General features: G+C 39.6%; 1 protein-coding gene and 1 pseudogene across 1 annotated transcript in view; one reads left to right on the forward strand and one right to left on the reverse strand.

Annotated features, from left to right (window-relative positions):
- The window catches only part of LOC133752763 (vascular endothelial growth factor receptor kdr-like), a 301,002-nt gene that overhangs the window by 147,138 nt on the left and 125,868 nt on the right, over window positions 1–27,996 (forward strand). Inside the window, exons 13-14 of the mRNA XM_062183099.1 lie at window positions 389–509; window positions 20,793–20,901. Of these exons, the coding sequence (XP_062039083.1) occupies window positions 389–509; window positions 20,793–20,901 (230 nt within the window). The remainder of the gene's footprint in view (window positions 1–388; window positions 510–20,792; window positions 20,902–27,996) is intronic.
- Window positions 2,820–19,215, reverse strand: LOC133753637 (cell division control protein 42 homolog; annotated as a pseudogene).

Here is a 27,996-nt window from a genome sequence, read left to right on the forward strand (position 1 = left end):
ATGACATTTGGCTAGGGCCTCAGTGCTACGTCATCCCGTGGCTGAAGGTGAATAGGCAAGAGAGTACAAGAATAAAAAAGAGCCAAACCCACTTTTTTGAGGAACTGATTCCCATGATGGCATTAATCCATTCATGAAGACATGGCCTAATTACCTTAAAGGTCTGACCTCTAAACATTGCTGCATTTGGGATTAAGTTTCCAACACATGAATTTTGGGGAACACATTCAAACCAGATCACCAACCCAATAATCTCTTTGCCTCTAAGCTAGATGAAATTCAAGTCACCCTAGTAGAATACAAGACTTCTTGTCCAGAACGCTTTGCTTGATATGCCCTGTACCCCTTCTAGTAACAAGCCTTTAAATGTAGCTTCTTTCTTTTCCAGGTGTATGAAACGTGGAAAACGTATGCTGCTTTCCAACGAGACTGTGAGAAGTGACCTCCATGTTGGCAACAAGATCCATTCCATTGAGGAAACTGTACTGACACGTGGAGAAAAGACCAAGGTAAGTTGTTGAGTTACTGTGTTAGAAATGACCTCACAAGCTTTATAGAGTGGGGTTATTTTTCAGGTACCAGTATCACATTCCAGGAATATGTAGGGTTCAGGGCAAATTGAAATAACTCTGCTTATTATAAAAACCAAGCTTGTTTCTCTGTGTTGCTTCATTCAAAAAGGAATAACATCTTAAGTCAACTCTTTCTGGGTCCCAAGACCTTGATAATAGCCAGGGCATTGCTTTAAAAGAGGACTACTCTGAAGTCAGTTGGTCAACATGGATTCTGGAATCTATGGCATATAGGAGGTTGGAGGAAGCATTTATAGGTTGTTTTGGGGAAAGGGTACAAGAGAAGAGCCTTCATGGGCTCATATAGCTCATAAATACAGCCCATATAGCTCTGGGTTAACAGTGTTGCTGGCATATGTATGCTCAACTCCTCTAGCTGGAGAGTTAAAGGATAAGGACATAATTCATATACCAACTATACTATGGAAAAAGGAATAAAATATATAAATTTAGGTCTTCAGTATCTGGCCAAAGATGCAAATTCCATACAATGGAAAGCTCGTCAGAATGGGGACCAGTGAAGTAATGTTGAAATCCTGGCTCCAAAACTTAATTAGCTGTGTGAATTTGAGCAGTCTACTTCCCATCTCTGGATATCAATTTCCCAGTCAGTAAAATATATTTATTCATTAATTGAAATATTCATTATACTTAGTACATAAATAATATGGTGATAAATATAAATCAGGCATCCCTTCTGTCCTCATGGAGCTTATTTTCTGTTATGGAATATGGATGGAACACAATGGGATATGGATAAGTGAAATATCTCTACAATGAAAGACACAAAATATTAATGACATAAATCAAAGCGTATAAATAAATGGAAATATATCCTGTGTTCATGGAGTGGAAGAATTATTATTAAAATACATGATTGAAACCAATCTAAAGATGTATCTACAGATTACAATCCCCATCAAAATGCCAATGTTATCCTTTTCAGAATTAAAAAAAAAAAGCAGTTGTGTGATTTGTGTGGAACCACAAAAGACCTCGAATAGCCAAAGCAATCATGAGGAAAAAGAACAAAGCTGGAGATATCATACTACCTGACTCAAAATATGCTGTACCACAGAAGCATAATAATCAAAACAGCATAATATTTGCATATAACAGGCAAATACAATAATTGAATAGAATAGAGTTAACTTCATGCATTTACAGCCAACTGAATTTTGGTAAAGGAGCTAATAAAATGACAATTAAATCATGCTGGGAAAACTGATTATCTAAATAAAAAAATTTGGACATTTATTTCTCACCAGATACAAATATCAGCTCAAAAACAATAAATTACATGGCCAACATTGTGGTGTAGCAGATTAAGTTGCTGCTTGGGATGCCAGTATCCCATGTTGAAGTGCCAGTTCAAATCCCAGCTGCTTTGCTTCCAATTCAACTCTCTACTAATGTACCTGGGAAAGCAGTGAATTACAGTGCAAGTGTTTGGGCCCCTTCCACTGACATGGGAGAACCAGATGGAACTGTGAACATTTGGGGAGTGAACCAGCTGATGGACAATCTCTCTCTCTCTCTCTCTCTCTCTCTCTCTCTCTCTCTCTCTCTCTCACACACACACACACACACACACATTGCTTTTCAAATAGATAAATCTTAAACAGATTGACTTAAATGTAATACTCAAAACTGTGAGACTACTAGAAGAAAACACACACTCTCTAACTCTAGCTCTCAAAGAAATAGAGTCTTTTTTTTTATAAAACCAAGGAGTATGTTTTGAGGTATTTACTGTACTCTTCCCTAAGAGCACTAGGTGAGGAGCATGTCTTCATCATGGGTTCTAGGAAGTGGAAAGGGCTGTCAGTTTGTCCTTTGTCCTAAAAGGCTGTTCACTGGTTGATGAATAAAAAAAATCATGGCTAATAAAACCTCCATACACTCACCCCAACAAAGAAGAACAAACAAAATGCTAACATATCCAAGATTACTCTTTAGCGTGGAACCAGGGAGTAACTTCAACAATTTGAATTGGTCTGTTATGAGTCATCACAAACAAAACGTTTTTTGGAACAAGAAGACAAACTAGTACTAGTTGCTTTTTTGACAGTACACAATTACTCAAATCAGCTATAGTTGTGGGGGGGCATACCTATGGGCCTTATCTCACATAACTTTTTGTAGGTAGTTTCAGGCCTTTTGTCAAATAAGCATTTGCTGTAAGCAAAAACATGTTTTAATTTTTAATCTTGATTTAAATTTTAAGCTTGATTTAAACATTGCTTTTTAGTATGAGGCCAACACCAGCTGTGCAGAAAGGGCTCTGGAGAGTGTTTGTAGCAGGACACACCTGCAGCTCTTCTGTCCTGGAGGCTCCATGGCAGCCAATATTGCTTCATCGAATATATTCTTTAGGCCTTTCTGTGAAAGCACAGAACACTCCACATATTCAAGATCATTCAGTACATAGGCCAGTTTTTCAACAGTCTCTGGAGTGATAGGCTTCTGTTTGTTCTTGGGAAGTTTCTCAATAACAGGGAAGTCTTCTCTGAGACCATTTTGGGTCCCAACAAACAAGAAGTCTTTGGACAGCAGGTACCTGCTTTTCTTTCACGTTTTCAAATGAGAATGGAGAAACGACTGGAAAACAGGCTAGAAATACATCTGTCTGTGAATAACTCAGTGGTCATACTTTATCATAATCCTTTTGCTCTGCACTATCAAAAAGTCCAAGAGTAGGCACTGACGCTGTGGCCTAGTATCCCATATGGGCATGGGTTTGTGTCCCAGCTGCTCTTCTTTTGATATAGTTCTCTGTCTATGGCTTGGGTAAGCAGTGGAAGATATCCCCAAGTGCTTTGGTCCCTGAACCTGCATGAGAGACCAGGAAGAAATTCGTGGCTCCTGGCTTCAGATCAACCCAGCTGCAGCCCTTGTCACCATTTGGGGTATGAGCCAGCAAATGAAAGACCTTTCTCTGTGTCTTTCCCTCTCTCTAACTCTGCCTCTCAAATAAATTACAAAAATCTTTTAAAAAATCCAAAAGTATATGGCTCTCCACCAATCATAACTGTGACTGCATAATTGTCAAAAACAGTCTGTACATATTCAGATGGAAATGTTTTTGTTGTGTAGGAAATCAGAAGACATGTTTTAACAACAGCACCATTGTCTGCAGCAATTACTTGTCTGATCCGTATCCACTTTAAAGATTACAAATTTGTTGTTGACCTCAATTTCTCTAGCAGGGCCGCATTCTTTTCTTCATGTCAAGTCTTTGAAATTTTCTGTGTATTCTACACTTCCTGAACATCTCCGTGTGTAGCAGCCACATTTCAAGTGTTTAGTGACTAGTGGTTGCAATATTGCATAGTGAGATTGAGGCATTTTCTAGGACTCTGAGGCTATAAAGAGCTTGAATTTTTTTTTAACTTTTATTTAATGAATATAAATTTCCAGTGTACAGCTTATGGATTACAATGGCTTCCCCCTCCCATAACTTCCCTCCCACCTGCAACCCTCCCCCTCCCGCTCCCTCTCCCCTTCCCTTTGCATCAAGATTCATTTTCAATTCTCTTTATATACAGAACATCAATTTAGTATAAAGATTGCAACAGTTTGCACCCACATAAAAACACAAAGTGAAACATACTGTTTGAGTACTAGTTATAGCATTAAATCACAATGGACAGCACATTAAGGACAGAGATCCCACATGAGGAGCAAGTGCTCAGTGGCTCCTGTTGTTGACCCAACAAATTGACACTCTAGTTTATGGCGCCAGTAACCATCCTAGGCTGTCGTCATGAGTTGCCAAGGCTATGGAAGCCTTCCAAGTTTGCCGACTCTGATCATATTTAGACAAGGTCATAAAAGACAGAGTGAGGATAGTAACCAATGATCCTAAGAGTGGCATTTACCAGGTTTGAACAATTATACAGCATTAAGTGGGGAAGAGGACCATCAGTACACACAGGTTGGGAGTAGAGCCATTGGTGGTAGAGTAGAGGTTATGATTACAAAGGAATGAGGCCCAAGTGCACTAGACAGGGCCTAGAACAAAGGACAGAGTCATTATTAGAGGAGCTAAGAAAGGTGCTGTCTAAGCTACAAGTAATTTTTCTGATTGAGAGGCAAATAGAACCTGATAGAAGGGGCTTGATAATAATCTGGTGGGCTTTAGGCCTTGTAAATTCAGAGGCCCAGACCTATCTATCTCTTCACATGGAGTATATCCTAAGGGAGGTGTGAACCTCCTAGGGGAAGGCACTCTGTTGACTTTCATTACTTGGCTGGGCTGGGAGGAGAGCTGGCCAGGTAAAGGCAGGGGGCATCTCTAACAAGAAATTTACAGTTCTGCCTGCAATGTTGCTGACCCTACTTGACCATCCCCTCAGCTGCAGTGGTCACTTTGGAAGTTGGGCTGAGTGAAGGGCTTTTCAGCTTAGAGCCAATAAGATCTGTGGCTCTGACCTGGGCATCCTTCGACTCCAGGGCAGGTCCATTTCCAGTGATCCAACTCTTGGCTGGCAGAGCTAGCAGGGCTCTTCACAAGCTGACTTCTGCTGAAGCCCAGGCTTACCACATTGAAAGCCACTGCAGTGGACTGGCCTGTTGGGTCTCCTTGAGGGCAGATCACTGTACAGATCAGCCATTAATAGGCCTGCCACCCATTGCTTCTGATGCCTACCTTTCTTTTCCTCCTTGTTTTTGTTAAGGCAGACCAGAGTATGCAAGTCAAGGGAGTGCCCAAGTCCCATCTCTAATCTTCGGTGGCCTGAACTACAAGTCTCTAGTCACAGGCATGTTCTGTAGTAGTTTTTCTAAGGTAGACAATGCCCATGAGGAAAATTATATTCTCACTTTAAAACTTTCTTTCCCTTTGGTCTGAAAGGGAGGTTTTTTCTACTTACTGTATACTTCGCTGATGGCGAAGTGAATCTAGCTATGAGATTATTATTTAAGTTCTTATTTTGGCTATGATATTGCAGAAAAATGTTAGCCATCTCTTTTATAAGGTCTAAAGATTAAATTGTGCCTCCTACAGATTTCTTCATAATAGAATTAGTTTCCTACCTTGAAGAGAATAGAGAAATGAAAGAAGAAGTTGGGCTTAGAATAGAGAAATGAGGGAGCAAGTCCTAGATCGCTTGCTGACAATAGCAATATTACATGAATACTTAGCAAACAGTTTCAACCATTAGATAACAACTTAAGAAAACATTTACCAGAAGGTCCAATGCCTTCTATAAATTTTAAGAATCATGTATTTGAAAACACCTCTTAAATATCTAACATGGTGTAGTTTGTTTAGCCAGTAAACTTAAGCACAACCATCTAAAATGTTTTTAGTTTCTTTCTACCAACAAGTCTAAAACATATGATACACAGATTCAGGTCCCACAAATTAAAATGTATCTTTGATTGATTTTAGCAGCTTAAATTTATGGACAATCTTATCTATAAGCCATTTAAAATAAAACTCTTAATAAAATTTCCTATGTGGACATACAATATGTACACACATATAACATAGCATAATAGACCAATATAGCAATTTTAATAATAGCTTTTAAAATCTTTAACTCTTTTTGTAGATTGCCAACTGATTTGAATTGCTTTTTGTTTTTAGTAACCTCAGTTAACCATACTTTCTCTCAGTTGGTACTGTTAATACATTATTGGCTTCATCTGTTTACAGAGCCATCCCAAAGTACTGACTACAATAAAAGTGGCTGGAAAAAGTCCATAGGAACCTATAGGAGGACAGCTAAACACAGAACCAACAACGCTTTAGTTTTTTGAGCAGCACATCATATATAACTGTGGATGACAAAAGACTTTAAGTCGCCATGCTTAAAATTATAAACTCATGAACCAACAAGAGGCACTTGCTTACTTCACAGTATTTTTGAAAGCACCTGTAGGATTTTACAAGTATTTAACCCTTTAGGCCTCTGGGGCTTTCTCATTAAGATAACTATCATGTCTAGTAACACAAGATCATTAGACTTTTTAATTCTCAAACATTTGTATTAATAGCATTTTCCATTATAGAAACTTAAAGTCTGGTACCACATCACATCTTGACAGTCCTTCGAATATACTCCAAATAGACTGATTAGTTGGTGTCTCTATAAGATCAGAGACATAGGTCCTTCGACTTTTTCAGTTGGGCCCACACTGGAAAAACCAAAGTCCACGATTTACTGGAAATTTTAGAGACCAGATTGTTTGAAACTTTGATTTTTTGAATGCCTGTCAAGAATGCCAAGAAGGCTCAAAATCCAAAATATCTGGTTGAAATAAGATTCTTTAAAATCATGACATAACATAGACCAAATTTGATCATTGTTACAAGGTGATTATTCAAATTTTTGAAAAAAGCACATATTTAAATAACCCATGGCTCTTAATAAAAATTCAGCTGTTTTTGAACAATTAGAATTTAACAGACATCAAGAGAACATAATAGATTACTTTAACACATTGCTTTAACAGAGCATCAGAGTTTAATTCTATGTCAAAGAGAAATTGAGCTTCCTGTGATCTTTTGCTGTGAGGTTTCCTTCCTTTACCTTCTTTCATATTGGTGACCATGTTTCTGTGTGTAACACATCTTTAAGCATCTTTTGCAGGGCAGGATGAGTGGCGACAAATTCTTTCAGTTTCTGTTTGCTATGAAAAGTCTTAATTTCACCTTCATTCACAAATGAGAGCTTTGCAGGATATAATATTCTGGGCTGGCAGTTTTTCTCTCTTAGTACCTGGGCTATGTCTCGCCATTCCCTTCTAGCTTGTAGGGTTTCTGATGAGAAGTCTGCTGTGAGTCTAATTGGAGATCCTCTAAGAGTAATCTGACGTTTCTCTCTTGCACATTTTAGGATCTTTTCTTTCTGTTTCACTGTGGTGAGTTTGATTACAACATGTCGTGGTGAGGATCTCTTTTGGTCATGTTTATTAGGGGTTCTATAAGCTTCCTGTACTAAGATGCCTCTGTCCTTCTCCAACCCTGGGAAATTTTCTGCTAGTATCTCACTGAAAATGCCTTCTAATCCTTTCTCCCTCTCCATGCCTTCAGGAACTCCTAGATCCCGAATGTTGGGTTTTTTTAATAGTATCCTGTAGATTCCTGACAATATTTTTTAGATTTCTAATTTCTTCTTCTTTTCTTTGGTTTGCCTGTTTCCTTTCCTATTCTCTGTCTTCTAAGTCTGATATTCTCTCTTCTGTTTCATCCCCTACTCTTCCTTGACCCTGCAGTATCTCCACTTATATTAAACTTTCTCTCCCCCCGGACTAATAGTGTGCTCCCTGCCTATTCCGCCATCTTGCCGCTCTCCTCAAGAGCTTGAAAAATTTGATGGACAGAGATAGAGCTGGTGTGACTGTGGTGTGGTGAGGAAGAAAGTGAGAATAATTGAAGTTAGAGACCAGGCATCTCTCTCTCACACTATCCAGTCTGCCTGTCAAAAAAAAAAAAAAAAAGAAAAAAAGAGACCAGGCATGCACTTGATCATGCAGAGCCTCAGGGTTTCTATTTCTTCCTCATTGCAAATGAAAGCTGAGCCAATATTTTGAAAAATATTGTTCAATGAATGGTTTTATTTGAAAGATTTGTGTATTCATTTGAAAGGCCGAGGGAGAGAGCAATAACGAGAGCAAGAGAGAGAAATCTTCCATCTGCTGGTTCACTATCCATAAGGATAGCAGTGGCCCAGGAGTGGGCCACGCCAAAGCCAGGAGACAGGAGCTTCTTAGAAGTTTCTGACGTGGATGCTGGGGCCCAAGCACTTGGGCCATCTTCTGCTGTTTTCTCTGGTGCATTAGCTTGGAGCTAGATTGAAAGTGGAGCAGCTGGGACTTGAATCATTGCCCATATGTAATGCTGGTGTCAGAGGCAGTGGCTTAACTGGCTGTATCACAGTGCTGGCCCCACAATGAATGTTTTAATGAGATTTCTGCTGTGGATTCATTTGGAAGTTTTATTTGCTTTGAAGGGAACAGGAGAGGAAACAAAGAGATCAGTTAGAAGTCTATTGTGATTCAGGTGAAGTGATACTGCTGGTCCTGGGGTGGGTGTGGCATAGATAAAAATAAATGGATTTTGGATATGTTTTGGAGGCATCGCGGACAGGTTTTGCTGATGGGCTAGCCATGAGGGGAGGTGAAGGAAAGGGAAATAATAATGATTCCTAGGTTTTTGTTTTGGTTAACTGAGTGGTTGATAATTTAATGATTAATATGGGAAAGAGCAGGAGAGCAGCAGATTGGGGTCAGTGGGAGGGTGGATAAAGTGTAATGTTTTAGACATATTGAATTTGGGATTCCTTTTTTTAATTTTTTTTTGACAGGCAGAGTGGACAGTGAGAGAGAGAGACAGGGAGAAAGCTCTTCCTTTTGCAGTTGGTTCACCCTCCAATGGCTGGCTGCTGTGGCAGGCGTGATGCGGCCGGTGCACCGCGCTGATCCAAAGGCAGGAGCCAGGTGCTTCTCCTGGTCTCCCATGGGGTGCAGGGCCCAATAACTTGGGCCATCCTCCACTGCACTCCCGGGCCACAGCAGAGAGCTGGCCTGGAAGAGGGGCAACCGGGACAGAATCCAGTGCCCCGACCGGGACTAGAACTCGGTGTGCCAGCACCGCAGGCAGAGGATTAGCCTGTTGAGCTGCGGTGCCAGCCAAATTTGGGATTCCATACTCATCTAAGAAATCATATCAGTAAGGAAGCTAGTTATATAAATCTGATGCACTGAGGATTGTTAAGTCTGGAGATACAGAACTGGTTAGATGATGCATTAAAAAAAATTTTTTTTAACCATCTGATACTTTATTTTATGTTAATGTGATTTTAAAAAGTTTATTGCTTGCATTCTACACATTGAAGGATATTCTAGATATCTTTTTTAAAGTATTTATTTATTTGAAAGTCATGGTTACACAGAGAGAGGGAGTGACAGAGAGATGTTCCATCTGCTGGTTCACTCCCCAAGTGCTGCAATGACTGGGGATGGGCCAGGCTGAGGCCAAGAGTCAGGAGCTTCTTCTGGGTCTCCCACATTGGTTCAGGAGTCTAAGCACTTGGGCCATCCATTAGCGGGGAGCTGGATTAGAAGTGGAGCAGCTGTGACTTGAACTGGTGTCCATATATGATGCTGGTGTCACAGGTGGTGGCTTTTACCTGGTACACAAAAATGCCGGCCCCCCTCATTTTTTTAAAGATTTATTTATTTGAAAGGCAAAGTTACAGAGAGAGGGAGAGAGAGAGAGAGAGAGAGAGAGAGAGAGAGAGAGAATCAGTGAGATAGTGCTTCCATCTGCTGGTTCACTCCCCAAATAGTCACAACCACCCGGGCTGGGCCAGGACAAAGCCAGGAGTTAGGAGCGTCATCCTGGTCGCTGCTGCGGGTACAGAGCTCAAGAACTTAGAACATTTTCTGCTACTTCTCAGGTGCATTAGGAGAGACCTGTATCAGAAGTGGAAAAGCTGGGACTTGAATTGATGCCTATATGGGATGCCAGCATTGCAGATGGCGTCTTAACCTGCTGTGCCACAGCACTGGCCTCATTAATGTGATATTAATAGAAACAGAACAGATGGCACGTAGTTCATAGATAAAATTCTAAGGATATAATCTATTCTGTTCTTTGCCCCCCGCAAACTCCATGATTTTTGAATCTGTGGGGCTGGATGAGATCTCCTACTGAGAAAGAATGGAAGCGAGATCTGAGTTTTGTGGCCCTCGATCATTTAGTAGTCAAACTGAAGGAGAGGAGCCAACAAAGCAAGCAGAAGAAACAATCAATAGGGCAGCAGATAAATCACAGAAGTTGTGTCCATGGATTCAATAGAGGGAACTGTGTCACAGACGAAATAGCTGACTCTGCCTAATACTATTAAGTTTTCAAGAAAGATGAAGACAGAAAAATTTCCACTGGCTTCATCACAGCTGTGTGAATAGTTAACCTGTTTTGACAGGTGGTAATACTCAGGTGTAGAAGTGTGGAGGCAAATGCAACTGAGGATACAGGCTAGGTGGTGGGAAACAGTTATAAAGGCAGAGGGAGATGGAAATAACAGGAGGAAGAATGAGAGGACTTGAGAACACAGTAGTAACAGCACCACTGGGAGGAACTAGTACAATTTTAGCTCATTTGACATCAGTTCCTACTCAGCACCCACTAGCTATTTCACAGTTTGTCAACTGTTTCCCACCCTGATCCCAGGAGATAACTTGGGAGCTGCTCATTCTATCTGAAGATCAGATCACTCAGACCAGACAACTCTCCAAAAAATTAATGCTGTCATTAAAATGTTTTTAAAGATTTATTTATTTATTTTGAAACTAAGAGTTACAAAGAGAGAAGGGGAGATAGAGATCATCTGCTGGTGCACTCCCTGGATGACCATAATGGTCAGCACAGGGTCAGGCCAAAGCCAGGAGTCAGGAGCTTCTTCCGAGTCTCCCATGTGGGTGCAGGGATCCAAACACTTGGGCTATCTTGTACTGCTTTTCCTAGGCCATTAGCAGGGAGCTGGATAGGAAGAGTAGCAGCCAGGGCACAAACTGAGGCTGGTGTGGGATGGCCGGTGTCACAGGTGCCACAGCATCTCACCATCATTAAAAATTTATCAGTACAAAGACAAGGTACAGATTGAATTTCAGCCAGTGATTTTGCTCATCCCAAGGAAAGAAATTTCCTTCCCTGAGGAATCCTCATGGTGACAGGTGAAAACTCAATCTTTGGGAAGTATTACTTGTTCTGAACACTAATGAAAACAGGTGACCTTCCAAATCCTGAACTCTTACTAGATATAAATGTTGCAGGAAATAGACATATGCATTCCATCAAATGGATCAGTCATCTGGTATTGTCAGGTCAGATAGGATATAGGCTAATCCTCCTCCTACGGCGCCGGCACCCCGGATTCCAGTCCCGGTTGGGGTGCTGGATTCTGTCCTGGTTGCTCCTCTTCCGGTCCAGCTCTCTGCTGTGGCCCGGGAATGCAGTGGAGGATGGCCCAAGTCCTTGGGCCCTGCATCCTCATGGGAGACCAGGAGAAGCACCTGGCTCCTGGCTTTGGATCAGCGCGGTGCGCTGGCCGCAGTGAGCTGGCTGCAGTGGCCATTTGGGGGTGAACCAATGAAAAAAGAAGACCTTTCTCTCTCCATTAATAATCATTTTCTTTTCACTCTATCATGAAGATAAGTTATAATTCATTTAATTCCCTATTATTATAGAGAACATTTTTTTCCACATGAATCTTTGAGTGAAAGCCTTCTTTCCCAATCCTTTCTAATGTTTCTTTGTCTTGTTTTCTCTTTTCTCATTGAGGTGGCTAGGACCCTTCATTAGATGTTGGATAAAAGCATTCTTTCTTGCTTGTATATGACAAAGGCTGTACTTCTAATTCATTAATAGGTATAATGTGTGTTGAATGTATTTTTATTTTCAAAAATTTTGGGGAGAGAGAGAGAGAGAGAAAGAGAGAGAGAAACAAGCTCCTATCTGCCATTTCATTTCTGAAATACCTGCAATGGCCAAGACTGGCCAAGACTATAATTTATATATATATATATATATATATATATATATATATATATATATGTGTGTGTGTGTGTGTGTGTGTGTGTGTATATATATATATATATATTTATATATACACTCCACTTCTGATCCAGATCCCTGCTAATGTTCCTGGGAAAACAATGGAAGATGGTCTAAGTGTTTGGGCCCTACCCACCTGTGGGGGAGTCCTGTATGAATTATGAAGTTTCAGGCTCTTGGCTTTGGAATGGCCCAGAACTGGCTGTTTCAGCCATTTGGGGAATGAACCCGTGAATGGAAGTTCTCTCTCTCTCCCTCCCTCCTCCCCTCCCTCCCTCCCTCCCTTTCGCTGTTCCTTTCAAGTAAATACATAAGTAAATCTTCAAAAATAATTTTGAGTTTTCACCTACTCTCTGTTCCATTCTCAGATAATAAGGTACTTTTATTCTTCCAGGGCCTTCCCTACACCTTTTATAAAACTACATTTTTCTAATTGTTCTCTGAAAGACAGTGGATGGTAACAGAGAAATAGTACAAGTGTTTCACACTTCTAAGGAACTTTAAGCCAAAGAATGATGGGATAAATGCTTGTTCATCTGTTTGAAAAATGAGATTCTTGTATTAAATCTTAAAAAATCTATAATATAGAAATTAAGAGTAAGAGTGTGATAGCACTCTGATAACAAGCTGAGGAATGTAAGATGGTGGGGGGATGAGGAGAGACTGGTTAATAGGTACAATGTTACAGTTTGGTAGGAGTAGTAAGTTCTGATGTTCTATGGCACAGTAAAATAAATATAAACTATAATGCGCTGTATATCTCAAAATAGCTTGAAGAGATGATTTTGAACTGACTCACCACAAAGAAATTATACAATTTAAAGTGATGGTTTTGTGGTGTTACAGGTTAGGCTGCCACTTACAAAGCCAGTATTCAATACAAAAGTAATGGTTTGAGGTCAGGCTACTCTGCCTCAATTTCAATTTCCTGCTAATGCACCTGGGAAGACAGTCTGTAATTGTCCAAGTACTTGTACCACTGTCACCCCTGTAGGAGACCTGAGTGGAGTTACTGATTCCTGACTTCATCCTGGTTCGGCCTTGGTTGTTGAGTCCGTTTGGGAAGTGACTAGCAGATCTCTTTTTCTCTTTCTCTCCCTCTCTGCCTCTTTCTCTGTCATTCTGCTTTATAGATAAGTTAATATTTTAAAACTTGAAGGTGAGGCATATGCTAATTACCCTGATTTGATCATTAAAATGTATATACAAATTGAAAATTACATGAATAGTTATAAATATTATATGTAAATCAAAAAATAAAAATAAATGATAACCTGGGAATTTCCACTTTCTTCACATAACTTTTTCCCTTTTATTTATTTTTTACATTTTACTTAAGATATACAAACTTCATGCATTCCATATAACCATATTTCGGGATATAGTGATTCTTCCCACCCTACCCTCCTTTCTACCAGTACTCCCACATTTCTTCACCCTCCCTCTCCTAATTTCATTCTTATTTTATACTAAGATCTATTTTCAATTAACTCTATATGCATAAGACTAACCCTACATTAAGTAAAGAGTTCAACAAATAGTATGAAAAAATCAAAATTGTTCCTCAACAGTTGAGACGAGGGCTGTTCAAACTCATTGCATTTAAAAGTGGCAATATCACTTCTATAGATTACATTTTAGATACTCAATTAGTTACCACAGATCAAGGAGAACATATGGTATTTGTCTTTCTGGAACTGGCTCATTTCGCTAAGTATAATGGTTTCCAGTTCCATCCATTTTGTTGTAAAGGAAATTATTTCATTTTTTTTACCACTGTGTAGTAGTCCATGGTGCACATATACCATAACTTTTTATCCAGTCTTCAGTTGACAGATATCTGGGTTGATTCCATATCTTGTGAATTCTTTTTTTTTAAACTTTTATTTAATGAATATAAATTTTCAAAGTACAGCTTATGGATTACAATGGCTTCCCCCAACCATAACTTCCCTCCCACCTGCAACCCTCCCCTCTCCTGCCCCCTCTCCCATTCCATTCACATCAAGATTCATTTTCAATTCTCTTTATATACAGAAGATCAATTTAGTATATATTAAGTAAAGATTTCAACAGTTTGCACCCACACAGAAACACAAAGTGTAAAATACTGTTGGAGTACTAGTTACAGCATTAAATCACAATGTACAGCACATTAAGGACAGAGATCCTACATGAGCAGTAAGTGCACAGTGACTCCTGTTGTTGACTTAACAAATTGACACTCTTGTTTATGGCGTCAGTAATCCCCCTAGGCTCTTGTCATGAGTTGCTAAGGCTATGGAGGCCTTTTTAGTTCACCGACTCTGATCTTATTTACACAACGTCATAGTCAAAGTGGAAGTTCTCTCCTCCTTTCAGAGAAAGGTACCTCCTTTGATGACCTGTTATTTCCACTGGGATCTCACTTGCAAAGATCTTTCATATAGATTTTTTTTGTTGTTATTTTTTTTTTTTTTGCCAGAGTGTCTTGGCTTTCCATGCCTAAAATACTATCATGGGCTCTTCAGGCAGATCTGAATGCCTTAAGGGCTGATTTTGAGGCCAGAGTTCTGTTTAGGACATCTGCTGTAACACATATTGATTTGTGAATGTTGAACCATCCCCGCATCCCAGGCATAAATTCCACTTGGTCTGGGTGAATGATCTTTCTGATGTGTTGTTGGAGTTTATTGGCTAGTATTTTGTTGAATATTCTTGCTTCTATGTTTTTCAGGGAAATTGGTCTATAGTTCTCTTTCTCTGCTATATCTTTTTTGTTTTAGACATTAAGGAGATGATAGATATTAGAATGAGTTTGGGTGGATTCCTTTCCTTACATTTCTTTTGAATAGCTTGAGAAGCATTGTAATTAGTTCTTTAAATGTTTTGTAGAAATTCACCAGTGAATCCATGAAGTCCTGAGCTTTTTTGTTGTTGTTTTTGGCCAGGGTTGGGGAGAGGGAGAGTCTTTATTACTAATTCAAGCTCCATCTTGATTATTGGTCTGTTTAGGTTTTTTGTTTCTTCATGATTTAATTTTGGTAGATTGTTAGATTATCTGTGTCCAAGAATCTATTTCTTCTAGGTTTCCCATTTTATTTGCATACAGTTCTTCTTAGTACTTCCTTATGATTCTTTTTATTTCTGTGTTATCTGTTGTAATGTTTCCTTTTTTATCTCTCATTTTATTGATTTGGGTCTTCTCCCTCTATTTTTGTATGTCGGGCTAATGATGTATCAACTTTGTTTATTTTTTTCAAAAAAAGCAGCTCTGTTTCACTGATCTTTTGTATATTTTTGAATTTTATTTATTTCTTCTTTGATTTTTTAAAAATTTTTTGACAGACAAGTGGACAGTGAGAGAGAGAGACAGAGAGAAAGGTATTCCTTTGCTGTTGGTTCATCCTCCAATGGCTGCTGTGGCAGGCGCGCTGCGGCCAGCGCACCGCGCTGATCCGATGGCAGGAGCCAGGTGCTTTTCCTGGTCTCCCATGGGGTGCAGGGCCCAAGAACTTGGGCCATCCTCCATTGCACTCCCGGGCCACAGCAGAGAGCTGGCCTGGAAGAGGGGCAACCGGGACAGAATCCGGCACCCCGACCGGGACTAGTACCCGGGGTGCCGGCGCCGCAAGATGGAGGATTAGCCTAGTGAGCTGCGGCGCGGGCCTCTTCTTCTTTGATTTTTATTGCTTAATTTCTCCTGTTAATTTGGGGTTCTTTTTCTAGATCCTTGAGATGCATTGGTAGCTCATTTATTCAGTGCCTCCTTTCTAATTTCTTGATGTGGGTATGAGTTGTTATAAATTTACCTCTTAACAGTGCTTTTGCTGTATCCTGAAATTTCTGTTATGTTGTATTATCTTCATTCATTTCTAGAATTTTTTTGGATTCTTCTGTGATCCACTGTTCATTCAAGAGCATGTTGTTCAGTCTCCACATGTTTACATATGATCTAGATTCTTGAGTTGTTGATTTCCAGCTTCATTTCATTGTGATCAGAGAAGATGTATGGTATGATAGATTTTGTTGAATTTGCTGACTCTTGCTTTATGGCCAGCATGCTGTCTATTCTAGAGAAAGTTCCAGGGATTAGTGAGAAGAAGGTTTGTGTTGCAACTGTAGGATGAAAAGGTCTGTAGATATCTGTTAGGTACATTTGGCCTATAGTGTCAATTAACTCTGTTGTTTCCTTGCTAATTTTCTGTCAGATTGATCTGTCCATTGTTGAAAGTGGGATGTTGAAGTCCCCCATTACTATTGCATTGGGGTCTATGTCTCCCTTTAGATGCACTAACCTTTCTTTTAAATAACCAGATGCCCTGGAATTGTGTGCATATATGTTATTATTGTCACATCTTCCTGTTGAATTGATCCATAATGCCCTTCTTTGTCTCTTTTAACATTTTTTTTTGTGTTGCAAACTATTTTTTCCTGAATTTAGGATGGCTACAGCAGCTCTTTTTTGGTTTTCATTAACATGGAGTATCTTTTTCCATACTTTCACTCAATCTGCATGGATCTTTCATGATGAGATGTGTTTTTTGTTGGCAGCAAATAGATTGTTCTTGTTTTTTAATCCATTTGGCCATTCTCTTTCTTTTAACTGGAGAGTTGATGCCATTTACATTCAAGGTGACTATTGATAAATAATTACTTGGCTCTGCCATTTTTCCATAGATATTCCTATTGTTTAATTTGGATTTCCTTTGTTACTTTTACTGGAAGATTTCCTGATTTTCCGATCTTTCACACTGTTGGCTAAGTTTCTGTGTTTCTGTGTTTCTGTGTGTAGCACAGCCTTGAGCATCTTTATATAAGGCTGGGGGAGTAGTGACAAATTCTTTCAGTATATGTTTGTTATACAAAGTCTTTATTTTCCTTCATTCATAAATGAGAGCTTTGCAGGGCACTGTATTCTGGGGTTGACAGCTTTTTCCATTAAGCTTTGGACTATGTATTACTATTCTCTCCTAGCCTGTAGGGTTTCTGATGAGAAGTCATCTGTGAGTCTTTTTGGAAATCTTCTGAAAGTAATTTGGCATTTCTGTCATGTACATTTTAGAATATTTTCCTTATGCTTTACTGTTGAAAGTTTGACTATAGTATTTCGTGGTGAATATCTTTTCTGATCATATCTATTAGGAGTTCTGTGTGTTTCCTCTAATTGTACATCCATTTCTTTCTCCAAATTTGGGAAATTTTCTGTAATTATTTCACTAAATATACTTTCTAATCCATTATATCTTTCCACTCCTAAGACTCATATGTTGTGCCGTTTGATAGTTTCCCATAAATCTCCAACCCCACTTTTAAGTTTTCTTATTTCTTCATCCTTTTCTTGTTCTGATTGTAAAATTTGCAGAGATTTGTCTTCTAACTCGGATATTCTTTCTCCTGCCTCATGGAGTATATTGTTAAGGCTTTCCACTGCATTTTTAAATTTGATATTGAATTCAATTCTTCCTCTCTAATATTTCCTTTTTATTTCTCCTTAAAATCTCATTTTCCTAGGAACAATTTTTGTTCATGTCATATAGGGATTTAATTTGTGGATTTGGTTATGATTACTTCTGTTTTTACATTTTTTTTATTGAATGGTGGAGTTACATAGAGATAGAGCCAGAACCAGAGGCAGAGGTGTAGACAGAGGCAGAGGCAGAAAGAGAGAGAGAGAAGTCTTCTATCAGCTGATTCACTCCCCAAATTACTGAAATGGCTGGGGCTGGGTCAATGGGTGCAGGAGCCCATGGCTTTGAGCCATCTTCTACTGTTATCCCAGGCCATAACAGAGAGCTGGATCAGAAGTGGAGCATCTGGCTATTCAACTGGCACTCATATGGGATGCCAGTGCTGCAGTCAGTGGCTTTACCCACTACACCACAGCACTGGCCCCTCTGATTACTTATGAGTAATCCCATGATTAATTTTTTGAATTCCATTTCCAGCATTTCGTCTGTCTCTTCATCTTCACATTCTAGTATTGAATTATTGTGTTCTTTTGGGGGCATTCTGTTGTCTTCCTTATTCTTGTTTCTTGAATTGCTGCATTTATTTTTAGGCTTTTGTGAAGTTACTTGTTGTTGTTTTTCTTTTTCCTCTGATTGCTTTTATGTTCGGGCTATTCCTTTGTAGATTAGTGGAGTGTCTGCTCTTTCAGTGAATACCGAAAACTGTGTGCTGTATGTGCCCACTGAGCTTTGTTCCCTGCTCCAGAGTGAGGGGAGTGCCCAAGGTGACACCTACATTGGGCATGGTATATCTCCTTTTTTTTTATCAGAGGGAAGGCTTTGATCAGCTCTTTTTGTGTAGCCTCATGCTTACCTCTTATTCTCCAAGGAGACCAATGCCTGGGTGCTAGTCTCAGTGAGGGCAATTCATCACTGCTGCCACAAGAACCACATGAAGGACCTGTGCAGTCCTCCATGTGAGCACTGATCACTTATTAATGACCCACCTCAGGCAATCAGGGAGCCCTGAGCATTTGGAGCCAATCAGTGATTATCCAGAGATCCAGCCACACCCTGTACCCTCTCGTGCAGCAATGTTTCCACTGTTCCAGCACACAAGGATCCCACAGTCTTGTATTACCAAAGATCAACTCTGCCCTTCCAGACCTTCCTGACCATAGATTGGTGGAGATGCTGCTGGAACCAGCTGCCTGTGTGTACTCCACCCAAGCAGTCTAAGCCCTAGAGCCTGTGATATGCTTGGAGTTTGGAGGAACCTCACAGTCCTACATGTGCACCCAATTCCCTGTTAGTCCTCCCAGCCAGACTCAAATGTCTCATCTCTGCTGGTTGCTGGACACACGGACACAAGCTGGAACAACTGTTACAGATGTCCAAAATGATCCCTGCCCTCTCAACTAGTTGCAGGGTACTGTTGTTGGGGCATCAGAGAAAGAGAAATGTGCACCTTTTCCCCTTCTAGTTGGTAGGCACACTGTCCCCCATAGGGCTCCAGGCTAGACTCATGCCATGCTGTCCCTGAAGCTTTATCACCAGTGGTTTGGGGTGCTATAGTCTAGTCTCACCTCACTCTAAAAAGCTGGTGCTGAGGCTCTTGGCTGCTGGGGTCTTGGGTCGTGGCCATGCTTGTGCATCCATGCCCTCCATGTTGATCCACGGCATGGCATCTCTGTTACTTCCCAAGAGTTTTTTTTTTTTTTTGACAGGCAGAGTGGACAGTGAGAGAGACAGCGAGAAAGGTCTTCCTTTGCTGTTGGTTCACCCTCCAATGGCCGCCGGCAGCTGGTGCGCTGCAGCCAGCGCACTGCGCTGATCCGAAGGCAGGAGCCAGGTGCTTCTCCTGGTCTCCCATGGGGTGCAGGGCCCAAGGACCTGGACCATCCTCCACTGCAATCCCGGGCCACAGCAGAGAGCTGGCCTGGAAGAGGGGCAACCAGGACAGAATCCGGTGCCCCAACCGGGACTAGAACCTGGTGTGCCGGCACCGCAAGGCGGAGGATTAGCCTATTGAGCCGCGGCACTGGCCATTCCCAAGAGTTTTCACTGCAGTTTTCTCTCTAGTTCTTCCCTGAGATTGCACACTTTCCAATATTTTTAGCTATGTTTCTCTGGACTAGAGCAGTAAACTCCCTCCCTATTCTGCCATCTTGGAATCTCTACCCTTCTCCTATGAAGATTATTATTGCCTCTGAATTTCTTAATATACACTTATTTTACATCAGATTTCCAAGATAGTAAAATGCAATGGTAGAAAACATAATGCAGTGGCGAAAATACATGGATTCTCAAGTGATACTGTAGTTCTATGTTTGAATCTCATTTTCATTATTTCCTAACTTTGTGACCTTAGTGGGCTATTTCTCCTCTCGCAGCCTCAGTTTGCTTTCAAATAAAAAGTGGGTATTATTAGGAATTTTTTCCAGTTCACAGATTAAATGAAATAAAGTTTTTCTAGCTCACAGATTAAATGAAATAAAGTATGTAAAATACTTAGCATTGTCCCTGGTAGATTGTAAAAATTCATTAAATGTTTGTTGCTATTATTTTGAATGTATATGCTAATTTGGAAAAGAGGTAACCCTTATATGGTGGGCTTGTGAAGGATTCTGTGGCCTTTTTTATTTCCCCTTGAAATTGGAAAATTCACTATTTCAAGTCCCACAAGTCCCTTTCCAAAAATCCATATTCAAAGAAGATCGTGAATAAATGAATATCTGTTTGATGCATTAATGAATGAATTCAGCCTACTGCCTTGGTAGCTTCATGTATCAGAATGGCCTATGGTAGCAAACAACTCTAAAATCTAGTTGAAAATCACAAAATGTGATTTTCATGTGTGTTACCCATGTTACATGTCCATTGCACATATGCAGAAGGGGATTTTTCAAAGTATTGTAGCCACTTAGAGTCATTATGGCATTAGCCCTCATCCCATACATTGATAATCACCATGCCAGAAGAAATGATCTATTGGAGAGTTTCCTGATAATAAGTAAGTGCTGTAGCTTTGGAGCAACCTACATCATTTCCAGTCTGAAATTATTTCCAGAATAAATCTCATGACCTCATTCAATTAAAAGTGAGCAAGGAAGAGAAAGCTTACTATTTGCCTGGAGAAGGGAAGGATCAGAAATATTTGATGAATGGTATTAATTACCATAGCATCTTATCACTGACTAATGCATCTCCTTTTTTCTTTAGATTCTGAGCACACTGACTATATTGACCAGCCATGTTTCTGGTATATACTACTGCATAGCTGTAAACAAGGTTGGCATTGATGAAAGAAGTATTCAGTTCTATGTCTCAGGTAAGTTCTGACCTTGACAGGATAAAGCAGACAGAGAAGGTCTTGTATTCAAGATTTGTATACACTCTGGAATACTACACAGCAAAAAAAAAAGATGAAATTCTGTGGTTTGCAACAAAATGGATGCAATTGGAAACTACAATATTTAGTGAAATAAGCCAGTCTGAAAAAGACAAATACTATATGTTTTCCCTGATCTGTGGTAACTGATAGAGTACCTTAAAGGTAATCTATAGGAGTGAAATTGACATTTTGAGATGTGGTGATTTTTAACAGCCCTTGTCTCGACTGTTGAGGAACACTGTTTTTTTTTTTTTTCCCTTCATACTACTTGTTGGACCCTTTACTTAGTGCAGGGTTAATCTTATGTGTATAAAATTAACTGAAAATAGATCTTTGTAAAAATTAAGAATGGAAATAGGAGAGGGAGAGAGAGTAGGATAGGAGCATGGGCAGGAGGGAAGGTAGGGTGGAGAGTGTCACTATGTTCCCTAATCTGTATATAGGAAATACATGAAATGTGCACACCTTAAATAAAATTATAAAAGGAGAAAATGTCCATCTCCTCAGTTATCCAAACTATAGGCCTGCAAAAATGTCTACGAATCTGCTATTAAAAGTTCATTTTAATTTAGGGTGAAGGCTGAATTTTGCTGAAATGCAAATACCCTAGTAAGGGTAATACCTTAATTCATAATTACCCATTAGAACAGACCTTAGTATGAATCTTGTTGTAATAACTTCCATTTGGATTTTAGAGTGATTTATAATTTGCCTGATTCTCTCACACCATGTTCTGATTTGCATCTTTTAAATATTAATATATAAATTATAACCAATAATCTTAGATGAGAGATGATGAGAATCAACGTTTAGGAATTAATTTCCAAAATGGTATAGAAATTAGTAGTTTATTGTCATTGTTAGACATATTTCCCTACATTTTAAACAATAACATTTTGATTATTTCTTAAAACTGGAGCATTAAAATTTGCTGTAAAACTTTTTTGTATTTTTTTTCATTTATTAAACATTTATTTAATGAATATAAATTTCCAAAGTACACCTTATGGATTACAATGGCTTCCCCCCTCCCACCCGCATCCCTCCCCTTTCCCGCTCCCTCTACCCTTCCATTCACATTAAGATTCATTTTCAATTCTCTTTATATACAGAAGATCAGTTTAGTATATATTAAGTAAAGATTTCAACAGTTTGCCCCCATATAGCTGTTGGAGTACTAGTTATAGCATTAAATAAGAGTGTACAGCACATTAAAGACAGAGATCCTACATAATATTTTTTTAAAAATTAATTAATTTTCTATGCCATTTCCAATTTAACACCAGGTTTATCTTTTCATTTACAATTATCTTTATATACAGAAGATCGATTCTGTATATAATTAGTAAAGATTTCATCAATTTGCACCCACACAGAAACACAAAGTGTAAAAACACTGTTTCAGTACTAGTTATAGCATCACTGCACATTAGAGAACACATTAAGGACAGATCCCACATGGGATGTAAGTACACAGTGACTCCTGTTGCTGACTTAACAATTTGACACTCCTGTTCATGGCGTTAGTAATCTCCCTAGGCTCTAGTCATGAGTTGCCAAGGCTATAGAAGCCTTTAGATTTCGCCGACTTTGATCTTATTCCGATAGGGTCATAGTCAAAGTGGAAGTTCTCTCCTCCTTTCAGAGAAAGGTACCTCCTTCTTTGATGGCCCCGTTGTTCCCACTGGGATCTCACTCGCAGAGATCTTTCATTTAGGTCTTCTTTTTTTTCTTTTCTATGGTGTCTTGGCTTTCCATGCCTAAAATACTCTCATGGGCTCTTGAGCCAGATCCAAATGCCTTAAGGGCTGATTCTGAGGCCAGAGTGTTGTTTAGGACATCTACCATTCTATGAGTCTGCTATGTATCCTGCTTCCCATGCTGGATCGTTCCCTCCCTTTTTGATTCTATCAGTTAGTATTAGCAGACACTTGTTTGTGTGATCCCTTTGTCTCTTAGACCTATCAGAGCCATCAGTTGTGAACTGAAATTGATCACTTGGACTAGTGAGATGGCATTGGTACATGCCACCTTGATGGGATTGTATTGGAATTTGCTGTAAAACTTTTAAATGCTTGACACTTACATAAAACATTCCTTCAATAACACTGTGACTCCATTCCTTTCATGTCACCTCTAGGTTGTAGCATTCTCAAAGTTTCTACACAGAGGGTTTTCTGAAAGTTTAAATGAATTACCTTCAATGATTCCTTCTTAGCTACATGTGTACTTATCTCTTCAAATTTTTGATTCTTGTAAGTTTGTTGCCCTGAGTACTCTGAGCTGCCTGTGGTGCTGGCACACTGGATTCTAGTCCCGGTCGGGGTGCCGGATTCTGTCCCGGTTGCTCCTCTTCCAGTCCAGCTCTCTGCTATGGCCTTGGGCCATGCACCCCATGGGAGATCAGGAGAAGCACCTGGCTCCTGGCTTTGAATCAGCGCAGTGTGCCTACCGCAGCACGCCGGCCGCAGCGGCCATTGGAGGGTGAACCAACGGAAAAGGAAGACCTTTCTCTCTGTCTCTCTCTCTCTCCGACTGTCCACTCTGTATGTCAAAAATAAAATAAAATAAATTGTGACTTTCTTTCTAGGCTAAAATCCACAATGGCCACTGAAGTAGCCCCGAGTCAGAGGTACCACTTTAATCAAGATATTTCTACACAGTAGAAACTAACTTTCTGTGGGTTGACATTTTCTGTGTGAACCTTTTATTTTTATTTGTTCTACCAAAGCATTCTGAGATGTTTATCTTGATGAAGGCTATATGAGTGAGTTCTTCCCTGAGGGATGTACATGATGTCATTTAGAGGACTGATAATTTTGGATCCAGCTTTTCTTTTTTTTTTTAGAGAGAGATTTATTTATTTATTTGAAGTTCAGAGTTACAGAGAGAGAGGAGAATCAGAGAGACAGAGAGAGGTCTTCTGTCTTCTGCTTCACTCCCCAATGGCCGCAATGAACATCTGTTTTCTATAGAAAGAGAGTACTGGAAGACAGAAGGCATTATACCTCACAGTGTGCCTAGGATCCAAAAATGGACAGTGGTACATTCCTATCCCTCCACATAAGCATGCATCACCCCCAGTTTAGGAAAGCTATGGATGAGAATTCATTCTAAAGAGCATAGAATAACCTCTTCATATCCCTTGGGTCACACTCTTCCCCCACTACCCACACTTGTATACCTATCCTGATGTCCAAGAAGTGCTATTCCATGCCTTGCCCTTTATCATGAGTGATAAACTGAGAGGTACAGAGAGTAATAAGCAGATTTGCAGGTGCTTAGAAATACTGTGTATTGAACCCTTGTTTGTCAAAGGCAAAAGGACTCAAATGACATAGGTAGAAAAGTGCTCCTTCCCCAAAGTAGAGAATAATGGCCAAACAACGCATCCTGTTCTCCAAATTCATCACTAAATCACTAATCATGCACCCAATATTTTGAATTTAGTTGTGGTTTCATATCTCTAATTTTGGCTTCCTTTCAACTCTGTTCTCCATGGTAATAGGATGATAATTCCAAATACTTGTCAAGTGCTTTTGCCTAGACTTAGAAATTGTTATGTGCCCCAATCAGCTTTATTTTCCCTGAGCTGCTCTGAGAAAAAAAGATGGAAGGACTTTGTTTATGCATCATCCTTCTTTATTGTCAGTGAATGCTCCATCTCATTTCTGTGGCATAAACAGTGGTACTTGTCCATGGGAAAACTCTGGTAAAAGCCAAAAGATGAATTATGGATGATAAATCAGGAAATAAGGATAAAATACTGGCTTTATTGATAAATCAGATTTTGTGACATTGTTAAATTATTTTCCTTCTGTAGAACTCAGTTTTGCCATCTAAATTATGAGGAACAAGACACTAGAGATAAACTAATCCAATTGTATTTATTTAATGACATTGTGAAAGGCTTTGAAATGAACAGCTGGGACATAGGAAAAGAGAGGGAGATGGAAAGTTTGGTATAGGTGGAAGATGAGGACTGAGAAGATCTCTATCAGACCTTAGCAGAGATTCTTTCTTTTGTTACTTTGAAGTTTTATGGATTTTTCAATTTATATAATTTTTTTTTCTTTTCTTGCCTAATGTCTCTGGCTAAAACTTCCAGGACTACACTGAATATCAGTGGTGACAGTAGACATTCTTGGGTTCTGGATCTTAGTGGAAATGCTTCCAACTTTTCCCCATTCAGTGTGATGCTGGCTGAGGGTCTGTCATTTATTGCCTTGGTTGTGTTGAATGTTCCTTCTATATCCAATTTGTTTAAGGTTTTTGCCAAGAAAGCATGTTGTGTTATATCAAATGCTTTCTCTGCATATATTGAAATAATCATATAGTTTTTATTCCTTAATTTGGTCATGTGATGCATCACATTTATCGATTTATATATGTTGAGCATTTTGTTGAATTTATCCCTTCATACTAGGGATAAATTCCACTTGGTCCTGGTGAATGATTTTTCTGATATGTTGTTGGATACAATTCACTAATATTTTGTTGCGGATTTTTGCATCTATCTTCATCAGGAATATTGGACTGTAGTTCTCTTTCTTTGTTGTACCTTTTTTCTTGTTTTGGAATTAAGGTGATACTAGCCTCATAAAAGGAGTTTTAGAGAATATATAAATATTTTTTAACAGACATCCATGTGCATATTCCTGACATGTTTACAGAATATTGGAAAATGGGTCTATGTTGTTTCAGATCACCATACTCCTCTATTTTGCCCATTTTGACCCAAAGATTGTCTTGACAATTTCAGAAGTTTAAACCACAAGAGATAGAAGATGAAATTAAGACCACTTAATCCTCCGCCTGCGGCACCGTCATCCCATATGGGCACCTGGTTCTAGTCCTGGCTGTTCCTCTTCCAGTCCAGCTCTCTGCTGTGGCCCGGGAGGACAGTGGAGGATGGCCCAAGTGCTTGGGCCCCTGCACCCACATGGGAGACCAGGAGGAAGCACCTGGCTCTTGGCTTCGGATCGGTGCAGCACCGACCATAGCGGCCATTTGGGGAGTGAACCAACAGAAGGAAGACATTTCTCTCTGTCTCTCTCTCTCACTATCTATAACTCTACCTGTCAAATATAACAAACAAACAAACAAAACTGAAATTAAGACCAATTAATTTTATTGGAAATGCAGAATGAGTCAGACAAAACTTTCTTTTTTTGACATACTCTAAGATTTCATCACGCCCTAATTCTAAGTGGCAGTCTTAGCTGACAATAAGTTCAGATGAAAATGGGATGGATATTTTCACAATAATTTTGTGGTTTCAGGGGAAAATTTACTATATGCACAGGGGCATCTCTGGGATAAGGCATCCTCACCCTCATTCCAGCCAGCCCAGAACTCAGCCTTTGTCCCCATGTTGCCCACAGCAATGGTTCAACCTTACTGCCTTATCTAATTCAATTCTCTCAGCCTTAGTGGAATTAAAGGAAAGGGAACTAATGAAGACATTCCCCCCTCTGATGATACTCAGCAATTATTTTGTAGAATGATTTGATACTCCTTGAAAAGCTGATGTGGAAGCAATATGGATAAAATCCAGTTAAAATATTATTCCCACTAAACAAAAATGCAGGTCTTAAAGGTGAGGTGAGAGGAAGAAAAGAGAGAATTTAACGTAATTTCTAAGTGACAGCAGCACACCCATTAACAGGAGGTGTCACAAACAGGCTTAGCAAGGAAAATTTAGGAAGATCATCATTGCAAGCACAATGGCACAATGTTCCTGCCATCTCTTTTCTCTACTCCTATTGGTAGCACAGCCTAGTATCATCGAAGCACTGCTACAAACCTTTCTCTTCAGCTCTTGAGCTGAATCCCCAACATAGCAGGGAATTTATTGTTTCAAACTGTTTCTCAGCATGAACAGAATAGAACCTGACCAAATGGTATATAGAAAAAAAATGTAAAGGGACACATATGCAAAGCTTCTCTGTCAGAGAATATGGCAAGAGAAGTGGTAGAATGAACCAGATCCGAAGCCTTTGTATTCTGTGTTGTTCAGAACATAGACAAGAAAACCATAAATACACTGTATCTGAGCTTAACAGTGGGAGGTAGCACATTGAATCTGTCAGCTTTTCCAGATATAATTAAATTGAGCATTCTAAACAGGTACTCAAACCCACTGGAAATGGGACTAATATGAACTCAGTAGAGTCTCCAAACCCTTCTTTACCCCAAAGCTAAATTCTAATAGCATCACTGGGACTTCCTACAAGTCCAAATGGAGTCTCAGGAGTTTTCTGATTTTCAAGCAGAATAGTGGTTTTTAAATGGCGTCATTCTGCTCCAAATATGCATATACATACTGAATATTTCATAGTTTTGTTTGGTAGTTACAATAAAAATGCCTAATATTGTATATTAATTTGCTAAGCTTGCATGTAATTTTATGACCAATGACAGATGGGTTGAGACTTGTGCTGTTAAGGAATTTAGTATAAAGAGCTTAAGCTGTTGGATGCTAATAATTTGTGCTCAGCTGTACTTTGTCCCTTGCCATGGTTTCTATCTCAGTTGTAGCCCTGCTAAGTACAAGGAGCCTGTGATTAAAATATTCACACCTGGCCTCCCTCAGCTGCTGCTGGCAATTTTCCCAAGGCTTTTTTGTGTGTGACTTCATTTCTTTTGTTTTGGTCACAAAAGTTACTAGTGTGGAGGATTCCTAATATGTTTTGGGTTTCACAAGAAAGAAAAGAGAGGTGTGCTTCCTACACACCTCAGACAGTGGGTTCACTAGACACCTTTAACTTTTCCAGAAGCATCATGCATGGGAAAGAATTCTTGGAGAATTGGGGTCAAAAGGCATAGAGTGTAGAGAACGTTTGTTAATTGGCGCCACTAAATGTTTTAATTTACATAATGCCACTATATTTAAATTCCTTAAAGATCACCTAATTCTTCTTTCCTCTCCCTTCTCCCAGTGCTTCAGTTCTATCCACCAAATTTCCACCAAGGAATCATCTGACCTCAATGTGAGCATCTTTGGTGAGGGATAACTTGTTCTCTACTTCC

This window comes from Lepus europaeus, chromosome X (genome assembly GCF_033115175.1).
Source record: "Lepus europaeus isolate LE1 chromosome X, mLepTim1.pri, whole genome shotgun sequence".
Taxonomy (NCBI): domain Eukaryota; kingdom Metazoa; phylum Chordata; class Mammalia; order Lagomorpha; family Leporidae; genus Lepus; species Lepus europaeus.